Source organism: Neopsephotus bourkii, unplaced genomic scaffold, assembly GCF_033783945.1.
Source record: "Neopsephotus bourkii isolate Nb327-2 ecotype Australia unplaced genomic scaffold, CSIRO-AGI_Nbou_v1 NB_284, whole genome shotgun sequence".
NCBI lineage: Eukaryota > Metazoa > Chordata > Aves > Psittaciformes > Psittacidae > Neopsephotus > Neopsephotus bourkii.
In genome coordinates, this window is record NW_026900793.1 from 1,911,389 (window position 1) to 1,924,753 (window position 13,365).

The 13,365-nt window shown below is 62.8% G+C and overlaps 1 protein-coding gene across 1 annotated transcript; it reads right to left on the bottom strand.

Annotated features, from left to right (window-relative positions):
- Positions 1–2,870: 2,870 nt before the first annotated feature.
- SEMA3G (semaphorin 3G) lies at positions 2,871–12,888 on the bottom strand. Its single transcript, XM_061347040.1, has 16 exons — positions 12,741–12,888; positions 9,433–9,593; positions 8,545–8,607; positions 7,101–7,220; positions 6,483–6,573; positions 6,260–6,376; positions 5,889–6,031; positions 5,695–5,809; positions 5,520–5,589; positions 5,182–5,326; positions 4,700–4,931; positions 4,517–4,608; positions 4,238–4,279; positions 3,852–4,077; positions 3,445–3,584; positions 2,871–3,344 (listed from the first exon to the last, which is right to left on the bottom strand). Exons 1-16 carry the CDS (start codon positions 12,883–12,885, stop codon positions 2,889–2,891), a joined length of 2,358 nt encoding a protein of 785 aa, XP_061203024.1. The 5' UTR covers positions 12,886–12,888; the 3' UTR covers positions 2,871–2,888.
- Positions 12,889–13,365: the final 477 nt, after the last annotated feature.

Genomic DNA, 13,365 nt, shown 5'->3' on the forward strand with positions numbered 1-13,365 from the left:
TGACGCTACGTGACGCTACGTGACGCCACGTGACGTCACTCTCCGCGCCACGTGTGTCCCGAGGCAGGCGGGAGGGGCCCGCGGCGGCCCTAGGGCTCCGGAGCGGCAGCGGGGAGCGGCGCCTCCTCGGGGGCCGGGCGGGGCTGCCCCGGGGGGGGGGCTTCTGTCAGCGGGCTGGGAACTGGGGAGGCCGCACCTCGAGTCCTGCGGCCAGGTCTGGGCCCTTCACTACAAGAGAGAAAGGCAGCAAAGCTGGAGCAAAGTGTGATGGGGAACAGCTGAGGGAGCTTGGCGGGGCTCTAGTCCAGAGAAGAGGCGGCTCAGGGGGGACCTCTCTCTCTCTGACTACCTGAAAGGAGGCTGGAGAGAGGTGTGGGGGGGTCTTTTCTCCCTAGTAACAAGTGACAGGGCAAGAGGAGGCGGCCTCAAGCTGCACCAGAGCAGGTTTAGACTGGATATAATAGAGCCGGTGTGCAGGCATTGGAACAGGCAGTGCTGGCGTCACTGTCCCTGGAGGTGTTCGCATACTGTGTGGACAAGGCCCTCAGTGCCGTGGGTTGGTGATGGGCTTGATGGGCTTGGGACAACGCTTGGACTCGATGATCCTGGAGGGCTTTCCCAGGCCGCTCGGTTCTGTGTCCCGCATTGCACTGTCAGGGTCCCGGTGAGGTTGCGGCAGCAGCAGCACCGCCATCACCCCCCAGGCAGCTCCGCTGGTGCCGCCCCGGAGCGCGCAGGAGCCCCTGCACTGCACTTCCTTAGGAAGCGCGCTAAAAATAGGAGCCGGATCCACGGCGTTGTTGTGCGGCTGTTCCCACACACACCCCGTCCGTCCCACAGCGCACCCCTCGCCCCACTGGGGCAGCAGGCCGAGGCCCAGGTAGGGCTTGTGAGCCTCATGCAGCAGAGACCAGAGACAGCAGCGCAGTACCTGCCTCCCAGGTCGTCTCTTTCCACCCCCTTGGGGGGTGTGAGTTGTGTTCTTCAGCCCCTGGAGATTTCGAGGGGTCCAAATTGCCTCTGTTAGCAGTTATCATAAGAGTGGAATGTAAGATGTGCAGAACCGTGCCTGCACCGCTGGCAAAGCCCTCCTGTTTCAGCCTCACTGATGTAAATCCGCCCCAGAGGGCCAGGCTGCAGCAGGGACTGATGGAGATTCAGCAGGAGGGGGAGGCCCTTTCGGGACCAGTTTGTTCTGGTCGTTGTTCCCTCTCAGTCTGAAACATCGCTGGCCCCTGCATCACTTGCAGCTCATCCCAGGGCCAGGTCCTGTGCGCAGCCAAGGCCTCGGGACCCCCTCTCTCTGCCCCGCTGGGATGTGCAGTGCAGCCCCTGCTCTGCCTCTCACTCCGAGACAACAGAGTGCAGGTATTTCAGTGGCATGGCTCGTCGAAGCATGTGCAGAGCCATTAAATCTAGGCCCTGAGGAGTCAGACTGCTGTCTCTTCTATCTGGCTATACACCCATGTCCCTCCATGTCTTTACTTGTTGCCTGTAGTTCTGTTCCCCCCCAGGCCTGTGATTAACCAAATCCATGTGCTTTCTGGCACATAGATCAGTGCTACCGGCTCGGCTCTGCTCCCCTCCCTGCAGAACGTGTCCCAGCCCGCCAGCCCCACCGCAGTGCTCCCACCCCATGCAGGCACTCCGAGGCTGCTGCATGGGACCCACAGCTCATCTCCACACGTGCACCATGGACAAAGCAGCTCTGCTGGGGGACTTTGCCCCCATCAAAGGCACTGTGGCTCTGCTGCAGCACACACACACACACACACACACACACACACACACACACACACACACAGGGAGGAGCGATGACATCATGGCCTGGCTTTTTGTGAGCTATTTAGGGTGTTTAATTATTATTATTGTCCTTTCCCGTTCCTCTGCCTGTGAACAATGCCCGTCCTGGCAGGGCTGCGGTTCACACCATTGTGTGGGGCGGCCTTGCCTCAGGAAGGGGGAGATCTTTATCACCCCAGGCTGACCGGGTGAGAGGAGTGAGCTCACCTTGCCTGCAGCCTGCGGGTGCTCTCCACACACTCACCCCCCAACCCTGCATCTGGGAGAGGCCCTGCATGCTGGTTTAGCTCCATCAGCCCACCCAAACCAGCTTGGTCCCATCGGGGGCCACCAACCACCAGAAACACTTGGACGGGGATGCAGCCCCCCAGACTGTGCTGGGGCCACCATCTTCTGCACGTCCCTGCTCCCACCTGGGCACAGTGACAATGGTGGCATTGGTGCTTCTCATGTTTAGAAGGGGTTCAGCCTGCCCGCAGCCTCTCTGGCCCGGTCTGCGGCTGGAAGGGGAACAGAGGGGAAGGAGAAGCTGCACCCAGCTTCTCACAGCTGGCTGTGTCCTGGTGTTGCTGGGAAGGCTGGAAGGTGCCCTGTCCACAGGATACACCCCACCACAGCAACAGATGACAGGGCTCATCCTGGGCACGGAGGCGTTCTGGGGTGATGCTCAGTTTTCCTGCCACTGTAGGAGCAGGCATCATCTGTCCCAGGCCCGGAGCTGGCATGGAAAGAGCCTGGAGCCATCAGCTGCTCCCTGCAGCACCACACTCAGGCCCTTTATTTGCAGGAGAGCCAAGCTCCTGGGTGACACACGGACTGTGGTGGCACCGCATGCCCTGAGCCCCAACCCGCCCTGGTGGTGTCCACAGCCCCCCATCAGCCACAGCACACAAGAGCAGGGGATTGGCTAATACATCCCATAATGCCACCCATTTCAGGTGGCTCTGCAGCCACTGAGGGGATGGGACCTGCCCAGGAGCTGGCCCTGCCACCCCATCCACCGTGGCCAGGAATACCCACAGGTCCTGGGGGCCACCAGCAGCACGGGGAGCTGCTCCTCACCCGCAGCCGTTCCCCTGCCTTCTCTAAGTGGCCACTGCCTGTCGGGGCACCCGGCTCCTCTCGCCATGGGGTTTGGCCACCCGTCCCTTCTTGCCCGTGTCCACACCAGCCAGGGCGTGCTTGTCCCGGCCTGGCTTGCTCTTGCGGTGGTAGGGGCGGCTGCCGCACCAGAAGCGGGTGCAGTACTCCTCCACCCGCCGCAGGCTGTGGGAGCTGATGAGGTGCATGATGTCCTTGAACCAGGCTTTGGGAGCCTGCGGCGCCAGCCGGGGCTCGGGACAAGGCAGGTGTGGGAGCTCATCCCGGGGGAAGCTGTGTGCCAGCTGCTCACTCACAATCACCTCCAGAGCCGTCTTGGCCACCGTCTGGGTGAAGCCGTGCTCCAGTGTCTTGCAGTAGTAGATGCCGGCGTCGCGGCGGTGCAGCCTGCGGAAGAGCAGCCCTTGCTGGGTCTGCAGGATCCGCTCGTCCGTCTTCACCTGGTGGTGGTGGCCAGAGTGAGGTTGGGCGCTCCGGGTCCAGCCCCAGCCCTGCGTCACCCCCGTGTCCTCGCACAGGGAGGTGCGGGGGGAGCCTCACCTCATCCCGCTGCTCGTCGGGGGGCCTCTGGACGAACCACTGGATGCTGGCCTGCGGGGACCGGGGAACACACTCCAGGAAGGTGCTGTTGTTCTCCGCCCCGTAAAGCACCTTCTCCTCAACGCTCTCAAAGTCATCCACTGGGGCAAAGAGAGACATGGGCTCAAGGGAGGGCAGTGCCAGGCTCCCACATCTGGTGTCAGCCACCCTGGACCCATGTGGCTCCAGTCCTCTTTTCCCCCTCTCCCTGGGGACAAAGCCCTGCAGCACCCACCCTTTCTTGGGGCACCCCTTGGTCTATGGGATGGGGAGATGAGGGTGCCCCAGCCCGTGCCAAGGGCTGTGGGTTCCGGGACATCTCAGGGCACCTGGACAAGCCCTGAGCCTGTGGGCCCCCAGTCTCTCACCGGTGAGGTTCTGGTCCAGACACTGGTGCACAGGGTGACTGTGGCGGGTACCCTGGCGGCGATAGCGGCGCTTGCCGGAGGGCTGGTACCGGGTGCAGGCGCTGCCGTCCCAGGCGCAGTAGGGATCCCTGGCCAGGCAGCACTCGGCACAGGCCGTACCATAGGTCTCGCACTGGTGCAGCTGTACCTGGGCCACCCCCAGGCTGGAACCCACGTAGAGCATTTGCTGGAAGAACAGCACCGAGATGGTGACGCTGGCAGCTCCCATGGGCACGGTACCCAAGGTTCCCCAGCAGGGCAAGCACCATGTGGGCTTGGAGGGGCTGGTGACAACAGCTCAGTCCCTCGGGTCGCCCGCTCTGTCCCCAGCTGAGCTCTGTACTCACGCGCTTGACAGAGATCTCCATCTGGGTGATGGGCACGGGTGCCTGCAGGGGAGGAGAGCAGACATGAGGCTGGTGTCAACCACACCAGGAACTGCCCGGCTCATGCAGCTTCTCCAGGCCTCCCACAGGGCACAGGGATGTGCCAGCCATGCTTTGCCCACTGAGACCTCCCAGTGCCCAAAAGTGTGGCGAGAGCCCTGAGCCCATATGTGCCCCAACCCAAGCAAGCTCCGCTGCCTCCCTCCCTCCCTCCCTTCCAAGCGAGGCAGCAAACGGCACCTTAAAAACCTGCAGCTCCTCGAGGACGATCTCCTCAGTCGTGGATGAGCTTGTCTTTTGCAGGAGCACCACCTTCAGCACGGAGCCAGCATCTGTGGGGAGGACAGAGGGGTGAGCACCCCGCCATGGCGCACCCCACCGGTAGCCCCAGCACCGAGGCTGTGCGCCGCTCCTGCCCCTCACCGGTCCCGAGGAAGAGGACATCGTGCTGCCCATCCTCAGCCTCCACCCGGTCCACCACGAGCTGGCGCAGGCGATGGGGCAGGTCGGTCTTCACCAGGAGGGGTTGGCGGTGCCGGGGGTACAGGGGCTTGTACATGAGAGGGTGAGCGCGGGCGAAGCGGAGCACCTCGTCGGGGAAGTCCTTGGTGGTGCTGTACTGCCGCCGGGGCTGGTTGGTCGTCTTACTGGGACACTGTGGGATGGGAGGGGACCAGCTGAGCCACCCCAGCACCCACCCCTCCTTCCGCCTCCGTCACCCTGCTTGGGTCCTCCCTGCCTCCTAACCTGGGACCCATCTTCCCCATCCCTTTGCCAGGGGTCCTGGGGTGAGTCCCATATGGAGCCCATCCCAGCAGATGAGGAGGTGGGAGATCAGCTCCACACCACCCCCAAAGAGCAGGCAGAGGAGCAGAAGGGACCCAGAGCTCCAGGGAGCCGCTCACCACTCCTGGCCGTGGGTAGGGCACCCTGCCCTCGTAGGCACCCCACTGGTGGTGGGGGCTCTCTCTGTGGGCGAAGGGCCCATTGAAGACCTCCCGGATGTCGGCCATGCGATAGACACAGACAGCAGAGCCCTGGAAGACGTGGCTGAAAGGGAACAGGGAATGGGGTGAGCAGAGCCATGCTGGCACCAACAGCATCAGTTGGAGCACAGGAGCACTGGCATCACTGTATGGACCAGAGCTGGTGGAGCAGCCAGCAGCCACATGGTGATAGCGGCAGGGCAGGTCATGGGTGGCTGCGGCTGGATGTCTGCAGAGGCTGGAGCTGGAGCACCCACCTGGTGGTGCTGAAGAGGGCGTAGATCTCCGGGCTCTTCCCATCCTTCGTCCTCAGTAGGAAGACATCCTCTAGGGATGAAACCATAGGGTTTCTGCTGGAAGCCCAGGGACTTCCTGAAGCCACCAACTGTGAGACCGGCCCTGCTGAGGTCTCCAGCTCCATGCCCGCCTTACCCAGCTCATCGAAGTAGGTGTCTATGCCATCGGGGCCGGGGACAGAGCACACCAAACGGGCTTTGTTGAAGGTGCTCCACTTGTTGACCAGCACCCTCTGGCCACCAGCATCGTTCTGCAGGGACAGGGAGCATCAGAGTCACTGCTGTGACCTGACACATCCCTGTCCCCTGCAGTCTCCACCAGGATCTTACCACGCAGACCCGCACCACCCGGCTGACAATGGTGTGCTCCTTGCTGTCTGCCTCCACCACCTTCTCCGTGAAGAAGAAATAGGCTTTGTCGTTGTCCCGGTCATCATTGTCTGGGATCATGTGGGCCGCCACAAATTTGGGGTCTACAAGCAAGAGCCGGCCCCATCAGGGGTGAGAGGGCACAGCCACCATCTCTGGACCCCTCACACCATGCTGCGGCTGGTGCCAGCCAGGGGGACCCCCAGACGCTGCTGCCCCGGTGCCTTCCCTCGCTCATACACGGCATGGGGGATGCCTCGGCCACTGCAAGGCTCATGGTCCCCAGAATCAGGCCAGCCAAGGGGGATGAAGGGGTAGAGGGGTGCTGTTACCATTGAGTAAGCGCTGGTCCACCTCGGTGCGCAAGGCAGAGCGGGTGCCCATGCTGCGGAAGATGCCGGGGTCGTGGCCCAGGAAGTCTGCGGTGAGGCCGGTGTACAGCTCCCCTCCTGCATAAGCATCCCCCGTGGTGCTGAGCACCAGCCCTGGCTGCACAGGGACCGCCCCTGGTCCCGGCACCCCAAAGGCTCTCAGCACCCGAGGAAGACAACCCACCAATGAGGGTGCTGGCGAAAGCACCGCTGGGCTCGTGGGGGCACCTGCCCCGGCCGGGCTCCACGCTGCTGGGGTCCATGCTGAAGGTGTGCTGGAGAGGGGAGCAGGCAGGTGAGCCCCGAGACGTGTCCCAGCAGTGGCTGGGGCTGGGGCTGGTCCCTGCCCAGCTCAAAGGCACCTTGCCCCCCACCCAAGGGACTCTCTGGAAGCAGGAGCTGTGCTTTGGGAGGCAAGTCTGATCCCAAGGGGATGTGCACGGTCTGGAGGGACCTGGCTGGAGGCATCATGGTAGAGGGCAGGGTTCCCACTGCCCGCACAGCACCAAGCTGCAAGGTGGGAACAGGGGGCCCTGTGCTTCCACCCTGGCCAAGCTGATTTATGAGCAGGGAGCTGGAAGAGGAGGAAATGCCATCCACATCACTGCCCTGGCAAGACACCAGCCCCGGGGACCTGTCTGGAAAGGCCAGGCCAAGCCAAAACGGTGGAGATGCTGGGGAGGGAGCAGCACAAGGGCAGCAGGGAGCTGGTTCCTCACATGCACCCCAGTATTCAGCATGGGACAAACACCAGATCCAGCATCCCTGCACAGTCCTGAAGCCTCCCAGGAGGCTGCCCTACCTCACCACGGTGCCCCACATAGACGAAGGCGCAGACAGGGTGGAAGGCACCTGTGCCACAGGCCAGCAAGTGTGTCCGGTTGTAGGGGTGCAGCACACGGATGTAGTTGGCGCAGTCGGTCTGGGGGGACAGCAGGGGAGGAGAAGGGTTGGGGGGGGGCTTGGTGCGTCCCCCACACCCGGCTCCCTGTCGCTGCCTGGGGCACCGTGACAATGGGTGAGTCCCAGCCCTGCACCCCCCTCTGCCTTCACCCTGGCACTGGGGATGCCACATGGCAGCTGGCACCCACTGGCAGGGCTGGCATGGACTTCACTGGGTGGGCCCCAGCCATTGCAAAAGGACAGGGTTTTCACTGCTCCTGCCACCAAGAGCATCCCATCAGAACCATACATGATCCAGCCTGCACATGGGCACCTCCTGCCCAAAGGCACCTGAGTGCTCACACCGTCACACAGCCCCTGCCAGCCGCCCCGCACATCCCAGTGGCAGCAGCTCCTACACCCAGTCCCAGACCCCTGGGAATGCTCCTCTTGCCAGCGCCCAGGACGTGCCCAGATGCAGGGATGTCCTTCATGTCCCATTCCTGCTTACGCAGGGATGAAACAAAAGGAGGAAACACGGCAGACGGAGACGGATACCTACAGGCATCCTTGTCTGCTCTGGGACTGTCCCCTGCTACCAGGGGCTGGTAGCACTGACATCCCTGGGGGTGCAGACGTGCACCTCTGACCTTGCGCACTCCCTCCTGGCACTTCCCACTGGAAAAGGGCTCCCTTCCCTCTCTCCCTGAGCATCACCAGCTGCCCCCATTGCCCCCCTGGTGGGATGTGAGGCCCCTTGTCTGCTGGGAACAGAGCCACCGAGCCGCCCCAGGGGTTCCCAGCCTCCCCACTGTTTGTTTTCCCTTCGAAAAGAGCCTCTAAAATAGCAAGTGAAAAAACCCATATATGTTCAAGAAAAATAAAGGCTCGAGGGATCTGTCGGTGAGAGCTTGGAGAACAAACACACAGAGTGGGACGGGAGCAATGAGTCTGGGCAGGGGGAGCCGGGGGGTTTGTCCCCACCATCGTCCTGCCTCAGATCGGGGCAGGGGGGATGCAGAGGGGTGAGGTTTGGGGAGCGAGGAACTGAACCGGAGTGAGTTACACATTTCCCACTGCTGGAGACCACATCACTGGGGCCTGGAGCACGGCTCAGGGCTTCTGCTCCCTCTGAGCTCAGGTCTAGGACCCCGGCTGTCCCTGCTCAGCGCAGCCACGTCTGGGGCACACTGGCCACCACTCTGCATCCATGAGGCTGAGCAGAGCCCTGGAGGTGGGATTTACTGGTTTCACATGGCCAGGCTCGGTTGCTGACTCCTTGCCTCGGTTTCCCTCACCCAGGGATGGTCCCTTGCTCAGCCACACAAGGGACAAGGGAAGAGCACACATGGAGCAAGACTCACCCCTGGGTCCTTCCCCTTCCGAAAGCACTCCTCTGTCTGCCCAGGGAGCGGGGGCCAGTAGATCTGGAACACAAAGGAGATGTTGGAGCAAGGAGAGGGGACAGTGCAAGGGACCAAGAGCTCCCCAGCGCCCACCCTGCAGCCCAGGGGTGATGCCCCCCCATGGTCACATCCACAGCTGGATTCAGTTGGTCACGCAGGGAACGGTTGGAGGTGGCCTGCAAGAGGGTTGCCTTGCGGGTGGCCTGGGAAGGGGTTCTGTGTGACAGCAGGGAGTGACGGACCCCAAATCCCCCACAGCCTTAGGCTGCTCTCAACCAAGGGCAGCTTGAGTACACAAGCCCTTGACCCCATTGCAGTGACCCAGCACACCAAGGGGCACTTCATTTCCTTCTCCACTTTCTTTGGCTGGAAACAGCCCAGATCCATGTTTAAAAAGCAAAGTCAAAGTGGAGAGTGTGAAGGAGGAGGGGACCCACCAGCAGCATCGTCCACTCTGGTCCATCACCTCTCCCAGCCAGGAGCTTTGCCAGCTGAGCCCTGCCATAGCTTGTTGCTATGAGGGATGCTATAATTGTCTCTGCAGGCTTTTAGCTGTATATTTGCCCTGTGAAGGGATGCCCAGATGGGGACAGGCATCTTGCTCTCCCAATGGTAGCTTTGTAGGAGAGTGGGGTCCAAGACCCAGCCCAGCACCCAGGAACCACCAGTGGGGCTGCACCAGCAGTGTGCAAACCTCCTGATGTATTTCAGCATGGTTGAGGTGCAGACATCCCCAGGGCAGCTCTTGTTTCAAGGTGACTTCAAGTGGCTTGGTTGGGCACCATTCACTCAGAGGGGCCAGGGCAGGGATGGAGCCCCCGGGGTGCTCAGCAGGACCCAGCTCACCTCCTTAGCGTCTGTGTTGGCCCTGTCCAGGAGCAGGGAGTAGAGCACATCCTTCCCCCCAATGAAGAGCCGGTCGTGGTACTCATCCAGGTAGAGGGAGCGGAAGCCCAGGAAGCCACGGTGGCCGAAGAAGAGGATGGAGCGGTTGGTGCCCAAAAGGTCTGCCAGAGAGGGAGGGAAGCATCAGCCCCCCTAACACCCTTCAAACCCTCTTGGGAAACACAAGAGAACACTTAGACCCCCACCCTGGTGGCCACACCAAGGGCTCCTTGCCTTTAGAAGGGGTAACTGGAGGGCTGTGATGGGCACAGACAGGAGGGTCCCTTTGAGCTGCGAGTTCTAAGGGCAGAAGAGCTGCTCCCACTGCTGCGAGAGCATCATTCACCTCCATCCCCCCTCACCTTGCCCAGCAAGCTTTGGCTGAGCCACCCCAGGCTTCCACCACGTCTGTGCCACAGCGAGTGAGGTGTGTGAGAGCCTGGCAACGGCTGTGCCATGCTGACAGCTCCAGGCTGGGCTCACCCGGCAGGGTGGCAAGAGCAGGCACAGGGTGGGCACAAAGCAGGAACTGCCCCCACCAGGTGCCAGGCAGGGACACAATAGCAGGCACCCAGCCAGTGCCATGGGGAAACCGGCACACAAAGCCCACCACCGGCACCGCCAGACCTCGGTGGCACCACCAGACCTCACTGGTTTCCTCCATGCCATGGCACGGGGACAGCACTTGGGGAGAGGCTGGACCGGCACGGGGCCACTGTGTCCCTGGGGTGGGCATCACATTCCATAACAACAGGGCCTGACAGCTCCCAAGGCAGGTCCAGTCCTGAGTCCTGTCAGATGCCAAGAGCACCCTCGCAGTGATGCTGCCGCGGGGGCAGTGGCCAGACTGGGTCCTGGTGGGAACTGACTTGTAGGGTCAGCGAGCTGAAACCCCGCCACGGTGGCGCCCACCCGGCTGCTGCAGAGACAGAGGGCGAGAGGCAGCGGCTCAGCTTCACCCGGCTCTGAAGCCCAGTGGCTGGGGAGGAGGAAGAGGACAAAGCGCCATTGATGAGCGCAGCTGTGTCCCCAAACACCCTCTCTGAGGAACGCTGCCACTGCTGACCCCAGGGAAACCCCCAGCCTGGGCAAGCCCCGCACATGTCCCCATGAGAGGGGGGTCCCAAGCCCTGCTCTTGCTGGAGGGACATTTATCGCTTCCAGTGAGGAGGTGGCCAGCGATGCAATGCCCCAGCTGGGGGGAAACGCTTCTGCTGGGACCTGCGGGACAACAGCCACTGCCACCCCATCACACACAGCTCCCACCGCATCACGTCACGCGAGGGCAGTCCCAGTGCCCTAACTGGTGATGCTGGTGGCATCACAGCCACAGCAACTCACTGGGAAGATCCCTATGCCTGCAAGCGGAGCTGGCACCAGGGGCCCCTCTACCCCATCTCCCCGGGGAGGGCACCCTCTTCCCTGTGCCCTCCCAGCGCCTCCGGTCCTCCCATATCACCCGGCCCAGCCCGGGACAACGCTGTCGTCTCCTATTCTTGCCCAGCAAGAACACTTTCCCAGCTCCGAATAACACGGGCAAAGTCAGCGGGCTCCTTGTATTGTTTCAGGCGAGGCTTCCCCTTCTCCCCCAGCCCCGGCAAATTCCTCCTGGTGCCTCGGTTACACCGGCTCCGGGCCCTTTCCCTTCCCTGGCTTCACCTCCCCAGGGAGCAGCACCCTTCCATGCACCATCCAACCCCTTTACCCCAGGGTGGGGGTCCTATAGGGGGGTGTCCCTTGGGGGGGACAGCGGGAAGCTAGAAGGGCACTGGGCTGTGCTGCAGTGCCCCCAGTCCCACAACAGCAAACCGCTCCTTTCCCTCTTAAGCAACTGCAGAAAGTCAAAGCAAAAGGAAGAGTGGCTCCAAGTGAGAGGGAGAGCTGGGGATGCGCTGCACCCACAGCACAAGACCTTCCCCTATCCCCCCCCAGTCAACACCCAGCTGTCAGAGCCACAGCCAGGCACAAGCAGCTTCACTTCACCCCGGGTTTCATTTCAGAGGCTTCCAATGGCTTTAATTGGGTTTTTCTTTTCCTGCCCCCCAGGGAGAAGGCGGTGGCAGAGTTTGCTTCATGGGAAATCTCAGTTTCTGTTTCCAGTTTGGAAGAGGAACAGAACAATCAGCTTAAGAAGGAAATACAAACAGCTTCAGAAGGTTATTTGCTCCCCGCGGGAGGCTGCAAAGCCCCAGGAGCCCCTCGCACCTGAATGGCACGGATGGACTTTGTGCTGGAGCGGATCAGACACCCAGGCAGACCCTGAGCCCTACATCAAGCTCTGCTGGGACCCCCGACCTCCCACCCTGCCGTTGCCACCATGGGGCAGAGCCAGGAGCCACCCTGGGCGCCTGCTGCCTCCCGGGGTAAGCTGGTTCACTGCGTGCCTTTCAGCAGGGAGGGAGCCCCTGGGGTTTCCTGCTGTGCCTCAGGACAGAGGCAGGGATGCAGCCAGCCCCTGCCCCAGGGCAGGAGACCCCCAGCCCGGGCAGTACAAGGATGGAGAACAGCTTCTCCCCAGCACAGGGATGTGCTCTGCAGCTCCAGGGCTCTCCGAGAGCTGGGCTATCCCAGGCGTTTCCCCTCCTTGGGAAAACATGCATTATGCCATTTATTCTATTGAATTTCTTTTTTAGAGCAGGTTCATTGCTTTCAGGCAAGAAGGAGATGGGAGCGCTGCAGACTCCTCTGTCAGGTTTGGCTGGAAGCAGCCTGTGGATTCAGCTGGCAGAGCTGGGGATGCAGCAAGCCAGAGCAGGATACAGGGAGAGCTGGAATTAAAACCAAGCATTCCCGTGCTGCGCCCCAGCCCCCACGGACCCACAGGGGTGGCTCCCAGGGTCCAACAGCACCAAGGGGGCCCGTCCGCCGGGCAGCACCCGCGGGCAGGACGTGGAGCACGCACGGGGATGCCCACGCTGGGGAGCACCCACCCGAGCCTCAACCCGGACCCCGGTGCTGCGGCAGAGCCGGGCCTCAGTTTCCCCCCCCCATTCCCCTCCACGAGGGACACGGTCCCTCACGGTCCCTCGTGGGAAGCGGCGCATCCCCTCCTCCCATCACCGGCTCCCTCCTTCCTCCTCCTCGGGACTCCCCGCACATCCCGCGTGGTGAAGGGCAGAGCAGCCACGCACCGAGCCCCCAGCGCAAGGTGCCCCCCAAGCCCGCACTTCGGGCGCAGCTGAGGCCCCCCCAAGGCCCCTCCCGGCCCCCGTGGAGGGGGTATTGAGGCCCCCCCTATGCCCGCTGCAGGTGCCCCCGCTCCGACTCACCGCGGTAGGGCAGGCGGAGCCGGGGCGGGCTGCGCTCCGCCGCCAGCAGCACAGCCCCCAGCCAGCACACGCACACCGGCACCGACACCGGCACCGCCGCCCGCATCCCGCCGGAGCTCCCGTGCCTGATGCTGGCACCCAGCATTTATGGGGCCGACATCCGACCGCCCATGGCCCGCCCCGACCCGCCCCGGCCCGGCCCCGGCCCCCGGCGACGGCCACAACGCCCCGAACCTCCGCTCTCGCTATGGGGTCTGTGAGAGCTCTGCGCACCCACAAATCATCCCCCGCCACCGGCAGTCTACGCTTTGCTGCGCACCCCCCTTCCAAAGTAACCCCACCAGCGCCTCTGGCTCATCCCGAGGATCAGGAGCAAGGGGGGCGGCAGGAGCTAGGGTCCCCAGCCTTGCCCTCTGAAGCAGCAGGGGAGGGCACACACACGGGTCCCCCTAGAAGGATGCTGAGCATGGGGTGACCTCCAAACATTAGCTCTCGGATGCCTCTTCAGAGGCCAGGCAAGCTGGAGACACCAGGCTGGTTGGGAGGGGGCTGCACAGATTGTGGGGGGCACGGGGTACCACATGCAGTTTTGGTGCACTCCCAGAGCAGCAAGGATGCACTGCTG

Excerpts from the sequence above, each read along its gene's own strand:
- SEMA3G (XM_061347040.1), bottom strand. The coding sequence starts at position 12,885 with ATGCTGGGTGCCAGCATCAGGCACGGGAGCTCCGGCGGGATGCGGGCG. Across the intron at positions 4,609-4,699 it reads TGTCCTCTTCCTCGGGACCG|ATGCTGGCTCCGTGCTGAAG; the intron begins GTGAGGGGCAGG and ends TCCTCCCCACAG. Across the intron at positions 3,585-3,851 it reads TCTGGACCAGAACCTCACCG|TGGATGACTTTGAGAGCGTT; the intron begins GTGAGAGACTGG and ends TCTTTGCCCCAG.